This window comes from Chenopodium album, chromosome 18 (assembly GCF_948465745.1).
Source record: "Chenopodium album chromosome 18, dcCheAlbu1.1, whole genome shotgun sequence".
Classification (NCBI taxonomy): Eukaryota; Viridiplantae; Streptophyta; class Magnoliopsida; order Caryophyllales; family Amaranthaceae; genus Chenopodium; species Chenopodium album.
In genome coordinates, this window is record NC_137851.1 from 37,091,039 (window position 1) to 37,113,044 (window position 22,006).

A 22,006-nucleotide genomic window follows, 5' to 3' on the forward strand; every position below is an offset into this window, starting at 1 on the left:
GAAAGTTGGGATTAATTTCGGCGGATGAGGCAAAGTTCAGATTAATGGGAGCAATTTTTCCCTAAAAAAAATGGATGAAGTACAATTTATTACTCCCTCTATAAGTACATAGTATAAAAGGTGTTTATTACCTCAGATTTTATGTATTCATCATTACACAATCATTTTTTTTTATCAATATAAAATCTCTCTTTCTATTTAGCTACTCTCTTTCTCTCTCTAGAATTTCCTCTCTAAATTTCTCGCTGAAAATAAAAAATAACTGTAACACAAAATTTTAATTGAATTTTGAGAATGTGGTTATTAGTTGTTATTTAATAAAAAGTTACATATGATGGTAGATGGTTGAGTATTTTTCTTATCAAATGTGAGGGCTGGTTAAATGCTTTTAGTATTAGGAAGAAATAATTACTTCAAAATAATGAGTTCTTGCCATAAGAAAAAATTAATTGGTTAATACAAAACCTTCTAGAAACTAATTCTGTGATGATGATGTAATAACTTTTGCTGACTTGTACAAAGTCATAAGAAATAACAAGTTCTTCTAGAATTCTTGAACCGTGCTTGAGCCTGAACCATAATGCTGATGTAGGAAGCGTAGCTGAGCTGGAAGGCTTGTATAAACTTCATCGCCCCCTCAAGTTGGAGGTAGGTGAGCTGTAGGATCAAACAACCCCAACTTGGACAAAAGATCTTTAAAATGATGAGCAGGCAACACCTTGGTGAAAACATCTGCTAGTTGAGATTTTGTCGGCAAATAAGTTAAATTAATCAATCCTTGCAACACCTTTTCTCTAGTGAAATGGCAATCTATTTCAATATGTTTTTTCTTGTCATGAAAGAGTGGATTCTTGGCTATGTATATTGCAAATAGGTTGTCACAGTGAAGTGTGGCAGGATTTAAACTTGTAACACCCATTTTCTCTAGCAACCCAAACAATAATCTCTGATGAAGCAGCAGTCATAGCCCTATACTCTGATTCACTGGAAGATCTGGAGACTATGCTTTATTTCTTATATTTCCATCAAACTAAATAGGTGATTTGCCAGAGTAATATGTACCCTATAATAGATCTTCTAGAGTCTAAACAAGCTGCCCAATTTGAGTAAAAAAAGGCTTGCACAGTCAGAGTATCAGAATCCTTTAAAAGAATGCCCTGACCTTGAGTGTTAGCCAAATATCTCAAGGTATGTTGTAAAGCATCCAGATGAGAGGTTCTAGGAACTTGCAGGAACTGACTAAGCATTGGACTGTAAATACTAAGTTCGGTCTTGTATTGATAAGATAGTTCAACTTCCCAACTAGTGACCTATTAATAACTTGTGGATTTGCAATTAGATCACCTTCAGTAGCTGAGAGTTTAAGATGGAGAGGTAGTGGTGTAGTGACCTTTCTGGTAAGATCAAAAGTAGATTCATCTAATAATTCCTCGGTAAAATTCTCCTTCTGCACTCCCAGAGTACCACTATCAGTGATTAGAAGAATTCATGGTACAGAGCAAATATCACTGATAGTGTTGAAGAGGAGGTAAGGAAGGCTGCCTCGGTTACTGCTAATAACCCCGATGCTAAGTTGTCTTCAATTCCAATTCGGTTTCCGAACAATGAACCAAAATATAGGAATAAACGAGTTAGATTTGGAAACTCAGTAAACGATGTTGATTTTGATAAGTCTTGGTCTTTGTGCATGTTAAGGGAATATCACCCGAAATTCAGTCCCACTCAATGAGTCCTCATGGTAGCGGTTTCTAAACCCCTTTTATTGTTTATTTTCATGTTTGATGATAAATGGTGGTTGGATTTTGTTGATGATTAAAGTGGTTTGTTTGTAAAATGCTCTGTCTACATATTCTGTCATTGGTTTGTTGTGTGATTGATTTATGGGTTCTTGTGAGTCCCTTAGTGGATGCTTATTAGTCCCTTTTTCTAAAAAAAAAAAAAAAATGTTTGATGATTATGGTTATTGTTTGCTTGATGTTGGGGACTGTTTTGTGCATGTAATGGCTGGTAGCAACTAGCAAGCAACTGAAGGAATGGTGTCCTTCGAACTAGTGTATTATTCCAATAGAGGTTTGGAATCAATTACGGAGTTAATAATTCAGTGAAGTCAAGAGATCGGAAAGTCGGGCTAGAGGCCATCTCCAATCAGTGAGATTAATTATATTTATCTCACAGCTTTACCTAACTGAACCCTTCAAGTCACACCCAAGCTTGTAACCAAACTAAGGCGACGAATTAAGGCGAAGGCCTTAATATGTCATACAAGAGGATATGTATTCTGACGTCGGATTCCAAGCTTGGAGAGTCGAAACAAAACGTCGAAAGTCGAGTTAAATTCTAAGAATTAACGAGACATGTAAATAAGTTAAACAACAAGTCAAGGCGTATAGTCCTAGCCTCGCATCGGCCTAGCCGTGTGCGTGGGCTAAGGATAGCTTGATGTTGCCGTAAGCTTAGCACCAGCCCCAAGTCCAGCAAGCCATGTTCGTGGGCTGGCTGGGGCTGCTGGCCGAGTGCATGGTGCGCAAGCATCGCAAGCAAGGGCCCAGCAGCTAGCGTATGCTGCGGCTAGCAAGCAACAGCAGCAGCCCAGCTTGCGCCTGGGCTTGCGATGGCAACAGCACAGCCCAGTAGTAATACCAGCCTGCAAGCATGCGAGGCTTGATGTGTTGTGATGGGCCACGCTGGCTGGCCCAGCCAAGAGCACAGGGCAGCCAGCAAAGACCGGCCTTGGTGCTCAAGGCATAGGGCCCAACCGAGGCACAAGGTTGCCACTTTGGCCAGCCTTGTTGCCCAAGCCTTGACCAGTCATAAGATAATATGATTGGTGGAGGTTTTGGCCTGAGGAGCAAGGAGACCATGTGGTCCTCCTTGTAGTTCTCACCTAACCAATCCCATGTGATTGCCACTCGTTGATTGACTATATGTTCTACCTATTTAATTTATTTTAGAATTAAATTAAATGCTAGTTGTTCTCAACTTTGCAAAAGTCTCACATTGATTGGAAATCAAGGGGATGGAGATGTTTCTCCTATAAATACCCAAGGCCTCCCTTGAGAATTTTTTGCAAGAGAAAGAACTCTATAAAAGGCATCTCATATTGAGAAAACCTTATAAGGAGATACTCTTGTTTAGTAGTGTTAATATTGCCCTACCCGGTAATATTAGCCAAGTTTGGGGCGCAGGTGGACTTCGTTGGAGGGGTTGCGCTTGAGGCTCTTTCTTCGTTCATCCGTGAGTCCGTGTTCGTGCTAAGTGGAAGGGTATGATCGCCTTTTCCTCTTTCTCTCTCTTTGTTAATTAATTATGTGGTTGTTAATATGCATGTTAGTTACTTTAATTTGTGTGCAGTCCGCGTAGTGTCGGACACTACGAAACCCGACAGCGGCATCGAAACCACGTGCATTTAATTATTTTAACTAAATAATTAATTAAGGCAATTTAAATAGATTTAAATCTCTGGTTTTGCTTTCTAATTAGATTATAAGCTCGTTTTTAATTAGTTTAATCTCGTTTATATACTAATTTTGGCTACCGAACTCCGATTCTGACTCGAAAGTAGTGAATTTTTGGTGGAATCGACGATCATTAATTAAGCCGTCATTTTTAAAATAATTAATGCCTTCATTTTGATTTGCACATTAATTATTTCCTTCATTAATTATTTGAGCTAAATTTTGATTTGCACATCACGTCATTTTTATTTATTTATTTTTTTTTTTATTTTTTTTTTTTATGTAAAGCTTAGCAACGTTCAGAGGTCAATGCCTTCACTAGACAGTGAATTAAGGCATCAAATTCTGATCCTAGGTTGCTGTACCATTTATATCAATTATTAATCTTTCCAAATAACAAGCTACTTCTGAAACTATTTAACCAAAGTTATCCAGCTATTATTCCTCCACCCAGACTCGGCTGTTTGGCTATTCCCAACTGATGCCTGCATTTTTTATGCACGCTTCTATTTCAGAGTAGAACCATTTGGGTTCACTTCCTAAACCATGACTAGGAAGCATTTGACCATACTGCCTACTTTTCCTATGAAAAACCCATCTTATTATATAGTCCCAAGAGGTGGTCCTTAATCAAAGTCAAGCACAATCATTCTTTCAAGCTACTATTACAAATATAGGCACTCATAAGATGTCATGCAACCGAACCACATTCTGAGTAGTTTGTTTATTAAAAAAATTTGAGTTGCGGCAAGTATAGAGCTACCAAGATAACCTTGGAATTCACTTATGTAATAAATCAGATAAGTTTATGTCTAGACATAGATACGCAGTTCCAAAGGTCATCTGACGTAAGATACCAACTATAATATTGCCATGTTCTCATGTGTATTTACAGGTTTTAGTGGTCAAACTATTCACCAAAATTTAGCCCAACTCTTTTGTAACTTATGTCCCTTTCAGAATCAAATTTGCACCCTTTTTCTTGGAATTTTGTAACATTATCGTTGATAACATTATCTCTAGTAAGCCATCATGAGTTATCAATTCAAGTTGCACTGAAAAAACAGTTAATAATACTTGTGTAACTCTGCTCGATTGAGTTCTCTTCCACTGAACTTGTCATCTAGATCACTACAAGTGGCAAAGGATGATTTGGAGCCTAGCACCCCTACTGAAGTAACTGAACCTTGCAAGCCTGCAGCGCACTGCATCACGCTTGAGAAAATTTATGCTGAAGAGCAGACACTCTACGCGGCAGTAAGGGTAAATTCTAAACATATTAAATACATAAATTTTAGTAATCATAGCCGTAACACTAATCCTAATATTCCTAACCGGAAGAGGCCGCTAATTCGGGATTATAACAGCAATAACATCAAAGCATTGAATAATATAGAACGAAACAGAAATCAAAGATGAGAGAAACCATTACCATGCCTGCCCTTTGCTCTGAAATGCATCACTCTTAGATCCCAACTTCACACAAGCCATTTTATCCACAATGCAGTCCAAAAATCAAAGTGACAGTAACTTGCTCCCTTCTTCAGAGAACACAAATAAGCACCCTTCAAATCAAATTTACCAAAACCTAAAAATTTCAACCCAGACTCAAATGTAGCCTCTTTACTAATCAACTCTGCATCAAAATCAACCCTAAACCTCAACAAAATCACCCATTATTAATGTAAAATCAGCCAAAATTAGAGCAAATCAATGAGTAAAGAAGCAAAACCCAGTTCATTCCAATCACAAAACAAAAAACTGAAAAAAAAAAAAAAAAAAAAAAAAGAGCAAGAGGCAGAAGATTCCAAAATTGGACCATAAGGGGAAAATTAATCATTACACTATACTGTACTAAAGGGAACAAAGAGACAGCGTTTTGCTGTAACTTTTTATGGCTACTAATGACAAATTAAATATGATTTACAAAGGATAATAATTGTAGCACCAAGGAAAGGGACCCTTAAAGCTGAGAAATAAAAAACTTGAACATGCATATTAAAGCCCTAGATAACTAAAGACAAGATTACAGAGCTTCTTTGAGATGAAAAGTTCTTAAAATTGCTCTGGCCTTATCATACTCATTCAGATCAACAAGCATCTTCTTCAGACGCCGGGCAAGGACACCAGATTCACTCTCCGGCAGTCCTGATGCATGCTTCTTCTCCAAAGTCTTCCCAAGCTTCAGCACAAAATCAACCAGCGGCAGCAACTTGTGACTGCATGACAATCATAATACATGAAAATATAAGTTTTCTGAAACCAAACAAAAAATGACTCTACAAAGTTCTTTAACGCACAAAGAGTATCAAAGCATTTGATTGCATGGAACCAAAACAACTTAAAAGCATGTTGAATATTAATTTAAGAGGAAAGGAAATGGAAACAAATAATGGCTTATTGGCTTGAGGAGAACAGAGGGTAATGTTAACTGTTGCCAAGGGGGCTGGGAAAGGTAATAAATTGAACCCCTCAAACCAAACATGTAATGAAAATGGTCATAGATTCTATATTTCCAACACTTACTACTACCTCTGTAACGTATTATGTGCAATTTTGGAATTTTTTATATCTCACAAATAATACCTAAAAGTTGCACATAATATGTAACGGGAGTAATATAATACCTAAAAGTTACCTTCGGGAAATAGTGTGGTAAAAAATTATAACAAGGAGATGGTTCTAAATGACTAATAAGTACCCCTAAAGTCCTTTCTATGATTCTATCCACACTAATCAACCCAACGGATTTCTGTCCAACAGATCCTGCCCCACTCAAATAGCTCATTATGTACTGACTGTCACTTCCACTCTCATCACATCCCTTTCTCATCCCCTCAAGCCCCAACTAGAAAACCACCTTTTATAGCAATGAACCTACATAAAAAATAAAAAAAAATAAAAAAAATCCCAACGAGGATAGGTAAACAAAACCTGAGCAGATTTATGAATCATAGAATTGCAGACAAAGCACCCAGAAACGAAAAGAGAAAGAAAAGCAACTAGCATACATTGGAGGACTAATTGGAGAGATTTCTCCAGATCCAATGTTTCACGCAATTGATGAAGGCAACTAAGGTTGAAAGCGGTTCTAATGTGTTAGGTGCCATCTAAATATAACAGGGGTATCAAGTTCTAGGTCACAACTGTCTAATGCATCATCTGCATGGATCATTTAAAGTTGCAACATTGCTTTCAAAATTAATCTCACAAACAGTTGACAAGGGAATGCCCTAGCTTAAAAGTTAATTTAGAAATAAAAATATATATTCAATATGGCTAGGTTTCGGAGTTTTAATGTGGGCAATAATTCCAAGCAACTTAGGAGTCCATGTATAATTCATTATCACATAATATAATTCTTTAGCCCCTTGGGCCTTGGCACACAAGTTTAGGAAGAGATAAGATTGGGTAAGCAGAGTATTTAATATAATAAAATAACAACTTAAAAGACCATTAAGAGAGTGGATTTTTTTTTTATTTTTTATTTTTTTTGAGAGGAACCAATAAGAGAGTTGATTGAGATGATATGGTTTTAACTTTTCAGTTATTTGTATAAAATGGTATGCTAATTTTCTCTTTATGCTTCCTCAAACAATGAGTCCAACATGCCATAGATTAATTATTTTGAAACGGATGAAGCATAATAGGAGAGAATATGAGCTTGTAAAAAGGCCGCAATCGGAAAAGAATAGTACCTCCTCTGTTTTTTTTAATTGACAACGTTTTATTTTGGCTCCATATTAATTAAGTGCATCAAAGGATGGTAAAAGACAATAATACCCCTTTGCCAAATGTCTGAGAGCCACACCACCCCCGTTTAAACTGCCACTGTCACTTACACCACCACCATAAAACTGTAACCAATTCATATACACCGTAAATTTGGTGGGGGGGAAAAAAAATCAACTCCAAAAACTACTAGGACCTAGTATTATACAAACAAAAAAAAAAGATCTAAAATTACTAGTTCAAAAATAAAAAATGAAGAATTCCAGTATTCCACGCCATATCTGCAAGTGCCCCATACCATCATCCCCAAGAATTGAAACAAAGAAAAGAAAGGAGAGAGAAAAATCAAAACCTCCACAGACCACCATCATGAGTATTTTTCACAAAATCGATGGCATGTAAGTCACAAATTTGGCTATATGAAAAACCTCCTGCCACCATGGTTCGACTATGGTAAATGTCGTTGGGTAGGGCTGCGTTGAGGGTTGAGAAAAGAGGGAGACAGGGGAAGCATGGGGATGGTGGAAATGCTGATGATTAGGAGTGAGGGAGTTGAGGAGGAAGTGGTGGCTAATCGAAAATGACGATGAAAATGTTTCAATTGAAGAGTGGGGAGTACAAAAGTTAGAAAATGAATTTGATGTGGGAGGGTTAGGGTGGAGTTGTTTAAGGGAAATTCCCAACGAAATTTGTTTCTTATGGGGGCATTTTCGTGAATAAATCAACAACTTTTTCATTATTTTGGGCTCCACAATTGAATAAAGTTGAATAAAGTTATTGGTTTATTTACGAAAATGGCATGTGAGAAACAAATTTTGTTTCTCACTATGAGAAACTGGGGCATCCCCATTGTTTAAGTAAGGGTAATATAGGAATTTAACATCACAAAACTTACCAAAAAGAGAAACTTGTCAACTAAAAACATATATCCCATAGAGGAATACGTGTCAATAAAAAACGGAGGAAATAATTAACAAAAAATAAATAAAAATTAGACATTTTGCCAAGGATGTTCTATGTTTTACACATGAAGCACTACGAAGACACTTTGTTGTGCTAGGCGCCTTAATTATTATCAATAGATCCATTTTACTAGGTGAGTGAAGCCTTAATGAGCAAACATGACCCCTTTACTTATGGTCATTTTCATTAGATCATGGGTATAAAAGGTTGGATTAAAACTTAAAAAAAATAAAAAAAATAAAGGATAATTATTAGCAAACCAACAAAAGGTTGGATTATTAGAATAAATTTTTACTATGAAATAATCCTAGTTTATGGTTATTCAAGAATATTCCCAAGCTTAAGGAGGAACATCTTAAAATAAAAACAAATATTATCATCCAACACTCCCTCCATTAATAATCGCAATACTAGGCATTGCATTAAATTTTAGGAAAAATATAGGCAGGGACCAAAGGAGGAATTTTATAATTTAGTGGGAAATATTTAATTGTTAGGACAGATAATTCTAATAAAATAGTGTAATTGGGGTTGTTAGGAAAGAAAAATAATAAAAATACAAAGAAAAATATGTGCAAGTGGGGTTTGTGGGAGAGAGATAATTAAATAGTAATAGGTCCACACAATATAAGGAAGTATTACAATTATTATGAAACGAACATAAAAGGATAGTGTCGCGATGATTACGAAACAGATGGAGTATACTACACACCTATGAAGACCTACCAAAGCCATACAAGTAATACCTAAGACTTTTATGAAAAGGACCCACCAAAACTTGGGATAAGTGTATGAAGATGAGTAAAGCTTCAGATAATTAATACGGAGTATCAAATTTTCAAAAAAGGAACACATAAAAAAGGGATACACAATCTTAAAGTAAAAGCCTACATTTCCACCTTCAAGAGATAGAAAATAGGATAGAGTAGATCAGACACTACATCCAAGCAAACAATTTTTAAGATATTACACAAGCCTATGGCATCAGAAGATTACCTGCGTGCAGCTGTAACACTTGCACCGGACCACACCCCATTTAGTGAAGCAATTATTCTCTCAGTTCTAGTAATTGCATCATGAATATCAGGAATAAGGCTTTGAACATGCGGAAGTATTTTTCCACCCAAAAGTTCATCAAGAACAAGCTTCTCCAAAACCGGCAAAGCAAGTATATCTTTCCACATGCAGATGTTCCTCATCAATCGAATTGCCACACCCAATCGATATGCTGCAACTCTTGCAGCATTTGGCACAGCTTTCATAGCAACTGTACTCCACGTAGGAACCTATAAAACATCAGAAAAAAGTAAACATCTCATTCTACAGTAACATTCACATCGCACATTTATTAATGCTAAAAGTTCTGTGCAGGTTTTTAAAGTACCACAAGATTCGCAACTGCTTCAGTTAGCCGAGTACGAACGGCAGCTATAAGTTCCTTAAGGGCCTCACTTGAGGCAGGAATGTAGTTGATGATTAAGGTTGTTGCTGAAACGACATTCTTTGACTCTCTACTACTAAGCAAATCCCAGCAGTGAGCTATGTCATGATGCAATATGGGAAGTGCCACCTTCTCCACTAATCCAGGGACTAGATCAGCATCTGCATCATCAGGACTAAAGCAACTTCCATCTTCTGGAACACCATAATCAAAGAGTAGAGAATGCCTGCAAAAACAATATAACACCTATAAGAGGCACAAAACTACGAGACAAAACAGCTGGAGAAAATTATAAGCTTTATCAAGTGAGATATGGAGCATATGGCCCAGCATGAAAGGAAATAACATTATTTTTAACCCACCAATACCACAATCAGCCAGAGAAAAGTGGGTACTTACATACCATCTCATGTCAAAAAAGTCAACCTCTTCATGGAGAGGGTCCCACTTTAACAGCTCTAATCTCACATATGGAGAGAAGATAGATGGAATGCTCAATGATATATAAGCATCACGATAACTATCCAAGTATAATCTCTTCCACCTTTCAAATCTTTCTTTGACTGAAGAAAGTTGAGAATATTCTTCAGCTGCGTCACTGAACACTTCTGCAGCTGTCTGAAGCAACAAATCACGATTTGACTTATAAGCTTCACTCTCATTGTCACTCTCATCAGTGCTAGATTCACCCTCCATTGGATAGGAGTTGTCATTTCCAACATATGGCATTCTCTTAATATCTAAACGAGATCTCCTACGCTGTCGAGCATCAGCCCTCCGAGCCATATCCAAACGCTTTTGCAAATTTTCATCTCTACCATATTCATCGTACTTCACCAGAAAGGTTTTTTGTTGCTTGATGGTAGCAGCTGCAGCTTGTGCTGCATTAGTGGCGGCAGCAACTGCAGCAGCATTGCCACCACCCTTTCCTAAAACTGACATAGCTGCATCTACAGCTGCTTGCACTTCTGCCATTTCCTCATCATTATCAGCAGCTCGTCTTTCAAAGATAGTCAAAGCACGTTTCTTGTGTAGTTGCTGCATATGTTCTTCAAGTTCCTCTATGTAAGGAGCTTTATGCTGAAAAGTTGCGAGAAAATTAGCTAGAATACATCAAAATGGAGGATCACAAAAGTAAAAACGAACATATGTTGATGCCAGAGAAGCAGGAAAAGGTAACTGAGAAACAGAAGTAGGCATTCATTTGTTGAATAGAATAATATATCTTAAAAACAAACTTCAGAAGTAACAAAAATAAGCACTGTTTAATTAATTGGTCTTAAAATCCCAAATTACAGTTGCCCCTCAATTGGAACTGCAATTAGCAATACCCCCAAAGGAGAAATAAAAAAATCATCCTAACATCAGATTATGGCATTATTTATTTTGCCTCGATGCGCCTTGGTTGAGGCGGTAGGAGGCGCGCGCTTTCTATTGCCTTTTGGACCCCACTACGCCTTCTTTCACTGAGGCGATTTTCCCTGCGCCTCAACAGCGCGCTTTTTAAAACTAAGCATAATCTTGGTCCCAACAATGGTTAGCCTTAGTCAAACTTGCAATGGGTGTTGCATGGTAGCAAGGGGAATTGACGTGGATGTTTGGACTCTTCCAATACACTCAATTACCATAATCTCTTCCCAACCAAGCAACTCCTCTTCATTTCCACGACAGTAAATATAGCAACACTCCCTCCCTTCCCCGCTCCCCATCCAACAAGCAAACAAACACACTATTTATATTTCTTCCTTTTTAGCGTTTTTGCAGGATTGGGGAACTCTCATAAATCCCTACCTTTTAAAAAGTATGAGATAACTCTTATGAGTAATGCTTGGACAATTATACCCTCTAAAATATTTATTTACTTAATTGCCCCCATTAATGTTAATTAACTCTTGTTTTTAAACTCTTAAGAATAGTGTATGGACATTTATACCCCTAACAATATTTGTTACATGTTTTCCCACACTAGTTAATGCTATTAGCAACTAAATTTGTGATGTAGGGCCAAACCGAAAAAGCTTCCCGAATATTGCTAGCTTTGGCGCGCGCAATACACCCTAGTTAACTCTTAAAAACAAAAGAAGTATGACCAACTACACAAACCCTCTCTAATTAAACAACTAACTTATTCTTATTCCATGTTAATACATAATAAGTCATGCAGATATATTCAGTGGTAAAATGTTGTAGAGAAAGATAGACCCGTTTACCAAATTAGACAGAAACACGCAGCAGCTAATGTTTCAAAGAGAATTTACTTTTTCATTAACAGTAATTGCAATTTCTTCCTTATGTAAGCCACCTCCTCTTCAGCACTCATATTAAGACTTGGTTATCTTAAACAGGATCCACTCGTCAAGGTCTCAGGTTCCAACTTATGACATTTTGGTGTAGCTGAAATCTAAAATTAATTTCTTGAGAGTCACTCGAGTTTTAGAAAAATTACTCAATGATATGGGTGACACCACCTTTGGTGTTGTCACCAAGAGTATATAGCTCACAATCCTATGTAAATGACATTATCCTAGCCACAATTTCAATTCTGTTGATTGTTAAGGATAGGCCTTGTAACTACAAATCACTATTAAACAATGAGATGTGCTTTTGGTTTTCCTTTTTTACCAGAAAAAACACCTTATTAAAGTTACTCTAACAACTGACTTGTTCTACTATGATTAAAACTCCAACTACATGAAATTTATTTAAATTAAATTTTAATACTTATGTATAAAATAAAATCCTTAATGCAATGCCAGCCTCAAAAATCCAATCTTAATTCAAATTCATCTCAGTTCCTTCTATATCCACTTTATTTCTCTTTCGTCTTTACTAATGGAACCCCTTTCCATAGCCTAATAACCTTTCTTCTGATGAACCTATTGTAGCATGATGGAGCAAGCAGCAAATGCTAAGCAAATAATGCCCTCATCAAAAACTAACCCCAACCGCAGAGAGCAGCCATTCATTACCCATAAAAAAAACCACAAGATCTGAAAGTAAAATAACCCCCTATAACTAGGCCTGACAAAACAAGATGGGATTATGTCAATTTCTACAGACATCCATGGATCTGTTTGAGTTGATAGTATACGAGCTGAAATTCCTGACGCAAACTCAATTCGTTTTGTTAAATGGGTTGGAAAACCCTAGCCTAAACAAACCTATTTGTTTGGGGGATTCCATAGTTTAACCCTTGTATTTATGAATTTCTTTTTATTCAAATCATTATATATAAACAAATCAAATGCACAAGTCTCCACCATTTTCCTTTTTGGGAAATTACATATTAATTGCACCATTTCCTTATTTGGTATGTTTTATTTACTTTTTGCTTATGTTCACACACAAAATACCCTAACTACCCATGTTTACATGTGATAACAACCATTATTAGTCCACCTTTTCTCTCTCATTTGTTTGCATCACATGAGCATATTTGACATTCCCCATCTTTTACTCTCTTTATTAAATCTTATGCCCATACTAAATGATGTGATTATATAAAAATAGAGGAAGTACATATTTTCTAGGTTAACATTTATTAGTATAATACTTTGGGAATATATACGTATAAGGGCTAAACAAGTAAATAATTCATACATGATTTTGGACTCGAAATGACACCCTAACCTGTCACATTTATTTAACGGGGCAATTCAACTTAGCTCAATTAATTAGATGGGTTGGAATCCAAGAGGATCAACTTTTGTCAACACTACTAACTATTGAGATTGCAAATCATTGATGCAATAGTCTTTGCCCAAACCTAGACGACACCAGATACCTCAAATATGATGAAGAGATACATATACTACCCTTTCCTTTATCATATACCTCTGTAAAAGCTGCATTTATATGAATGACTATCGTCATCAACCAAAAGCCCAAGCAATACCCTCCTAAAAGTCCTACTTGTTGAATGAAGCCACAATTTCAATATGAATATCGAGATTAAGATATTCATCTTTGGTAAATCTAAGATTTTAATGGCACTTTCGATGCAGTGAAGTCATTCCAGTAGTAAGTTGAAACATAAAAAACTTTTCTTCCCATCTTACAAGAATCATTACTTCAAAATTTTCATTTAATCACCAGTAACTCATTGGGATATTAATGCAGGGAATCAGATACTATAATATATTATCCTACCTGCAAGAAGTCACATATGACAGAAACAAAGTCACGAAGTCTTTGCACAAATACATATTTCTCTCCAGCGTCAGATGAAGACTTCTCAAGCACAGTGATATTCGTCAGTGATGCAGACAAACTTTCATCAACACGAGCCAGCGAAGTCATGGTTTTTGCATGTGTTTCCTAAAAACAAAGAAAGGGAGCAGAAATCAAGCAAAACATATGAGAACACAACTAGCCAAAGAACGAAAACTTGCAGCGTTATTATGTCCACAAGCGTAAAAGGTGTGTGGAAACAGATGCCTAACATCCACGTAATGCAGAACAAAATTACACCAGGGTTACAGTCCTTACAAATGGCCATCATGATTTCATGTTTCATGATTCAGCAAAAATACCACCCATTTTTTGGTATCATTAAAACTCCAACTACTTTCCATACAAGAAAGAGACAAATTCTACTTTTTAAGTAATTTCACTCAAAGCTGGAGTTACAGAAAAGATTGATATAATCATGTGTCAAAAGCAGCATAACACCACACGCTTGCTCTTTCACAAAAAAAAGTCCTTTTACAGCTTGATGCACATTACTGATAGTTGGCATATAACAACCAGTATTTACAGTTTTTTACAGGATAGAATATCATCAAGTTAAAAATAAGACTAGACCACAAAAACTGTAATCCAGATTAACATATATGTAGAAGATCCCAAACTATCAGCATCTCTAGTTCCTTTTCTTTCTTTCTTTTTTTATGATATGATGAGAAGCAGTCCTATGAGAAACCGAAAGCTAAATATTGAAAATTAAATCCAAAGAGAAACCATGGGTAGTCAAACCCATAGGACTCTAGGGACAATGTGAGGAAAAAATTCTCAACTTCGAAGGTATGAGGGAGCTCTAACATACTCTCACACTTAACTGATTAACTCATACAAGGGTAGGATGGACAAAGAGAAAAGGGTGTGGGGGAATACGGAGAAAAAAAAAGTTAGCACATAAAAAACCTTCAATAGCTCCATCCTACACTCCTATTTGGAGTTTGTTAAACTACCCAAGCTGCAGATGCAACTATCATGAAAAAAATGTGACAAATAATCTAAACATGTGTCGTGTGAATCACTTCTTCACATAAAATGTAAGGACAATATCTAAATTTAAAATACAATCATCTTTTCTTAAGCAGATGGAGGAAATTCTTTACCAGATAATGGATGTTTCATTCTCCACCTTGAGCCAAAGTATATTATTATCAATCAATTCAAATAAGTTCAAAATAAAATTCACCAATTATCAGGTGGAAAAACTATGAGCACAGGTATGCCTCTTAGCTATAGGATCACAATCTATACTAAAAAAAAATAAAAAGATGACGAGTCTAAGATGAATACTCTCACTTTTCTAACTTCCCTAGGAGTAAAATAAGAACTCAAACAAGTGTTCATTTGTGATGAGGAATGGTTGGGGTTATGGTCATAATTGTCATATTATATTACATGTATATATGAGCATCCATAACAACAATGTTAAAAAGAAAGAAAATATATTGTCCATGTAATACTTCTTTTGTTCCATTTACTTGCTCCATTCTTTTTGGGTGTGCTGATTTACTTGCCCTATTCCTCTTTAGCAAATAAAAGTTCTCTACTTTTTATCTTGAGTTGGGTCTCAGACACTCATCCACCCAATTTTTTCTCCTACATCTCCACCCCTGACTACAATCTAGAATTTCCACAATACCTAAACAAGTTTCTTGAAAAAAAAGATAAAATAGGAAAAAATTACACATACCTTAAGTCTCTTCAAGTTATCTTGAAAAGCTTGTTTGGCAATTTTAGCCTGCTGAGATATGGACATTGTCCCAGCACCCTGTACACCACCAATTGCCCCTCCAATGCTGGGTAGCCCAGCAGGAATACTGGCAACAGATGAATGAGAAATTGGTGATGCGTACATGTAACTTTGAGGTTGAATAGATGATGCATTTCTGCTAACTTCGGTAGGTCCTTCTTCCATTCTCTTTCCCAGACCTTTCCTAAATTGCTCCTCTTCCCATTTTCTCTCTTCCTCATCATCGTCATCATCTTCCAGACTACTCTGTCCAGCACGCACTGCTGTTTCATCTACATCCTCAAATACACCCTTTCTGGGACCATCTATCTTCTCACCAAACATTGCAATTCGAGTTTGAAATTCTGGTTCCTCATCGCTTAACCCCTCAGCAGCTCCATGATTGCTTCCGGAATCCAATGATATATAATCTGGTGCTGCAGCCCGTGATTGACGAAGTTTCTCCCTCTTTGCCCGTATAGCATTAATTGTTGCTTGATCTAGAAGATCCATATCCTTCTCCCTCGTCTCTTCTTTTCTTGAAGGTTTGTCTTCATTGAACTCATCACCAGCACTCCCAGTTGGTTTGACAAGACCCTTGAGAACAATTACAGGCTCTGAGGAAGAAGTAGGTTTTGTGTCTGATGCTGCCGGTCTTGGCCTAGAGCTAGCAAGGGTTTTGGTATTCTTTTGCAGCTCAAGGAGGGCTTCTTTTGTATATTGGCCAGCTTGAGGTTGGACATTGGAGGGAAGTGAAGTCGAGGAAAACCCGCGACGATCCTTGACAGACGTAATATGATGAGAGGAACTGGACTTGGAAAGACGGGATGAGGAAGATTTTTGCGGACGAGAAAATGGGGTCTCATTTTCTTCATCTTCAGCAAAACTAAGAAGCTTTTGGTGGCTTTTCTTCGGTTTGTTATTAGAAGCTGCAGCTTTGTTCAAAGATGGCTTTGTGGGAGTTTTAGATGGATCCCCACTACCGCTAGTTTCATTATCTTCATTGTCATCACCTACTCGACGACGAAAATTTTTCGATCTAGAGCTCATTGATATCACTCCCAAAACCCCCTCAACAATCCCTAATCTAATCTAAATGTCAAGGTTTACCTGTTACAATTAAGGCAGGGCATAATTTTAGGAATATTTGATTCAATAATCTCATAATTTTGCTTATGATATTTCATAATCTAAGAATTTACGAACTAAACTTAGAGCACTGATAATTAAATTAGATGAGATCAAATATAAACCCTAGATTGTGAAATAGATATGATGATAACAACAACAAACAACTTACCTTGGAAGCTGCTTCAATGGGGGATACAACAACGGAGAACGCTTCAATGGAGAATGCTGAGTGCGCTTCAATGGAATAACTCAGAGAGGTAGGAAATAGGAATGGAGGCCCCATGACCCGCCATAGTTATAATACGGGTTAGATCCGTCTGATAAATAAATGGGGTGGGTCTTTATATGATCTATTGATCTTCTAATTATAAGATAGGTGGGTTTTATAATGATTTTAAGTAAATACAGTATGTTTTAAATATTTTTAAATATTTTCATACACCAAAGCTTGTATTAATTCTTTGTAAGTTTGTAGATTTTTTTTTTTTTTAAAAAAAAGAGCTGAAATCAATATATGTGCATAAGTTTTTCATTAAATATGCATAGTATTTTCACTAAATGTGCAAAATTAATTTTCGAATTAATAAAAATTTTGAATTTTTTGGAAAATCAGAAAACGTGCACATTATGTTCAAAATTTATGCACATCGAATTTAGGTCAAATTTTTTTTTTTTTTGTACATGTAGTTCAAAAAATATGCACATTCAACATAAAAGTTATGCACAAAAAATCCTTCTCATTTCACCCCAAATCTATATATATATATATATATATATATATATATATATATATATATATTTGTCAAAAATTACCTTAATAATCAACAAGTATGAGTAATAAACATCAACCAATAACTAAATAATATATTGATTGATGACTTTTTTTTTCTTTTATTATTTGTATAAGATATTGTCAAAACATAATTTAAAACATACCAATATCTAATAACAATAGAAAGGTTGAATAAAGAATTAATAGTATGTTATTTGGAAGATATAGATTAATAAAATGGATAGATTTGAGATAAAATAAAAGCGTGATTTTATTAGCGAGTATCAAGGGAATTGAATTATTTTTTGAGATAGATATATAGCTTTACAAAATAATTTAATTAACAAGAAAATAATGATACCACACTGAAATACATAATATATAATTATATGATCAAATGCATAATTTTTAAATACATAACTAACTAATTAGATCTTCCATGATTATTCCATTAAATATTTTGGTAGTTTAATTCACAATATTATCAGACAATTTTCTTACACTATATTTTGTACACTAATTAAAATATTGTAGAATTGATAATAATACTAAAATTTACCGTACATGGCACGGGATTTAACCTAGTATAATACTAAAATAGACACCAGGAATGACAGGTGTCACTTCCGGGTGTTGTTTTTTTCCCTCCAAAACCCCCTTTTCCTCCCCAATTTTTTTTTTCTTTTTTTAGTCAATGCCATCAAAAACTTACTATATAATATAAATAAAATATTCCCCAAATCTTTAATTGTAATAATTTTGATTTACATATTTTTCATATGTATTATTTCGTATCTTTTATATGTATCTTTTATAATATATTTTTTATCCATTGTATTATTTCGTATCTTTTATCTTTTATATGTCATATCTATTTATGACATTTTTTTTTAGTCAAATGTCACTTATTATAATATATGCACAAAATATTCACCAAATTATATAATTGTGGTAATTTTGATTCACATACTTTTCATATTTATAATAAAATATTTTTTTTATATATTACTTTATATCTTATATAATATTACTCTGTTATACTTCGTATATCATATCTTTAAATAGCATATAATTCATCATATTTTATTCATTTAATATGTTATGATTATATCACTTTGGACACATGTCAAGTTATCATTAAAAAAAATTCCGCTAAAATAAATAATATATATGATGGCAATTTTATGGTTTTTAAATTAAATTTCTAATTATTCTACTAAACTTATTATTTTGAAGTATGTTGTACAATTTTATTGGGAAAACATGCGTCATAAAATTTAATATAATGTATTCTACTTTTAGATATTTTCAACACAACTAATCAAGTACTTCGTATTTTTTTCCTCACAATTTTAGTTTTAATAATTTTTCTTATATTATATTTTATTTCTCTTATACACATTGCAATTGTTTATTTTACTTACATCAGTTCATTGCCTCATGTTTATATTACTAGGGTGGCTAATACACGCGATGCGCGCGCATAGTTAGCCATGTCCAAGAATCTCTTTCAATTTGATTTTATGTCACAACTTTAGTTGTTGGTAACATTAATGAGGAAAAATAAGAGAAATAAAAAGTTATGCCATATATGTGGTTAAAAAATAAGAAAAATAAAAAGGAAAATTCACATGCATAAATGGAGGTATATATGTAAATAAACATTTATAGGGATATAGTTGGTATAATACTATTTCTAAGCATTTGATTAAACTTTTAATAAAGTAGGGATATCACAAATTAATTACGGGAAATAAATATTATCACTTCCGTGCATTGCACGGGCCCTAATCTAGTTACACTAATTAAACTGAGTTTACAACAAACGAAAGGACAATAAAGTAACATAAGTTACGATTGGCATAAGAAGCCCTTACATAATACCAGTTAAGGTCATTAACGATATTTACTTTTAAGCTTACAACGAGTGAGAACAACGTATATAAGGCTTACCAATATACATTTAAACATGCAATGGGACTATTGATAGAACGAGGGAAGTCGGTGATGATGTTTCGTGTTGTGCAATGTATTTTCTAACATACAATTAAAAGTCTGAATGTTGCTAAAATGACGGAGACAACCCAAAATCGGTATACCTTACCCTAAGGAATCCCAATAATTCAAATGGATAAAATCCTTTTGAGATCTATGATTCATACATGTCAATCACATTTCTTTGTGATCTGACAAAACCATATCTTATACTCCCTCCGTCTCATAATATAGTTCCTATTGTGTTTTTTCACAATATTTAAGAAATGGGGGGGGGGGGGGGGAAGTGGAAAAAGCTAGACAAAAGTTAGACAAAACTACAAGGCAAGTGGATAATTTAAGGGGGAAAAAGTAAAAAGTACAATTATAGACAAAAGTTAGAGAGAGAGAGTGAAAAAAGTACAATGCAAGTGGATAAGTTATGGGTAAATTACTAAATTCAATGAATAAAGTACAAAAATAGAGTATAATGGTTTTTACATAATTTTCAAAAATAAAAAGAGGAACAACATTTTGGGTCTCTAAAATAGGAAAACGAAAACTATATTGTGGGACGGATAGAGTATATATTCTCATACAAGGTTATGATGTTGTAACACAAACAATTGGGTCAGGCTTGTACGGCGAGAAGAAGACCAACACTCCCACTCATCACTTTTACTACACTTTCTCTCTCCTCCCTCACCTTTAACCCACCTCCCATTTCCTATCTCCTCAACTTCCTCTAAATATCTTTATTGTCTCTCTCCTCTAATCTTCTCCAATCCATAACAATGGAGGAGACTCATGAATTAGTTCGAACTCAATTTGATGCATTGATGGAGATTGCAACGACAATCTCCAATCCTCTACTCCGTCGTAACAACACCCGTCCTCCTAGAGCTTCTTGCAGGCTAATATTCAAACTGGGTTGTCGTCGGTGGTTCGGTCAGCTAACTGCGGCTACTGCTTGGTGTTGGTGGTTCGGCGATTGTGTTGGTGTTGTTGTTGTTGGTGGTTCGAGTGAATAGTGAGGTGAGGATTAGTGCTAGACAAAGCAGGGGATATGTTCATTGATTAATGTGTAATTGAATTAAATGATCAATTAGATTTATTGTTCTTCAAATTTTGAATTATTAATCATCAATTTGTGAGGTTGTTACAAATTAGAGGTTGTTATATCATTTAAATTTTAAGTTAGATGATATCATTCATTATTTAGATGATATCATATATGGGCTAGATGATATCATCTATTGGGTGTGTGATATCCTTTATTGCCTAGTTGATATCATCTATAAAATGGATGATATCCTCTATTAGCTATATGATATCATGGCTGGATGATATCCTCTTAACATTAAAGGGTTGTGCAATACATTAACAACCAAATTTGATTCAATTATCTCGAAAAATCACATAATTTTAAAGAATTTGATTAAAGAATCAAATTGTGCGCATAATTTTCTGTTCTGGTAAAATAATCGCTAGTTATGAAGGTTAATCATAGAATTTAGAACAATAGTTACACTTAATATAATGACAATTAAATTAAACAAGATTAGATGAAAGATAAACCCTAGATTGTGAAATCGATTACAAAAAGAAGAAATAGCTTACCTTCGAAGCTGCTTCAATGGGGGATACAAGTATTAGAAGGCACCATGTATAGGGAATATTTCAAGCATCCCACACTTGAGGCCCACTGTGATCATACACTTAAGTATGGTGGCTTCCAAAGGGATGAAAGCTAGAGCAAAAGAGTCGCCAATAAGTTTTCGGAACCTGTAAACCGTTCACAGGGTGAAGGTTACACCCCTTCACGATCCATGAGATCGCTAACTTCATAGTGGTCCTGAACCATAACTGGATATTCGGGGATAAAGGTACAAATCCAACCTAAAAGAGATTGAACCTGCCCTAAATAGGCCTCTACTTTATTCTTCTCATATTCATGTGCGCTTTCTGACTAACATACAATTATTATATTAATCCTAAACCTATTTAGTCTATGTTGGTTGAATATTAATGCACAAACAAAACTATTATTGGCGATCACTTGAATTATAATCATATTAGCCTAAATAAGATTATTAATTATCTTATTAAGCGTGATTTCAAGTATAAATTCCCTTTAAACCTACAAGAGAGGGCGTGATCAAGCAATAACAATAATAATATCAAGCAACATAATATAATTATAGACACAACAAATCATCATCATCATAATAATCTCAATCTCATCAAAGCATAATATTAGCAAGATCCTAGGCATGATACTAACATGTTAATAACAAATCCTAGCATGTCACTAAACAATAAAAATCAATGCTTTTATCCCTAACAGGTACTAACATGATAGAAGAAAATAGGAAGCAACCTAAACATAATACTAGAAAGCAATAAAAGCATCCTAACATGATATTAAAAATATTAGTTAATACCCTAAACATGATACTAGGAATCATAAAGGCATCCTAACATGATACTAGGAATTAAAATAATCTAAGCATGATTCCTAAAGAAATAGAGCAATTGAATAACTTACTTTGTTGCCTCATATCTCTTTCTAT

The 22,006-nt window shown here is 34.9% G+C and overlaps 1 protein-coding gene across 1 annotated transcript; it reads right to left on the reverse strand.

The window, feature by feature from the left end:
* Nucleotides 1-5,256: 5,256 nt before the first annotated feature.
* LOC145592396 (transcriptional repressor ILP1-like) lies at nt 5,257-17,014 on the reverse strand. Its single transcript, XM_081648843.1, has 7 exons — nt 16,857-17,014; nt 15,518-16,666; nt 13,741-13,908; nt 9,995-10,671; nt 9,535-9,817; nt 9,147-9,436; nt 5,257-5,674 (listed from the first exon to the last, which is right to left on the reverse strand). Exons 2-7 carry the CDS (start codon nt 16,604-16,606, stop codon nt 5,482-5,484), a joined length of 2,700 nt encoding a protein of 899 aa, XP_081504969.1. The 5' UTR covers nt 16,607-16,666; nt 16,857-17,014; the 3' UTR covers nt 5,257-5,481.
* Between the last annotated feature and the right edge of the window lie 4,992 nt (nt 17,015-22,006).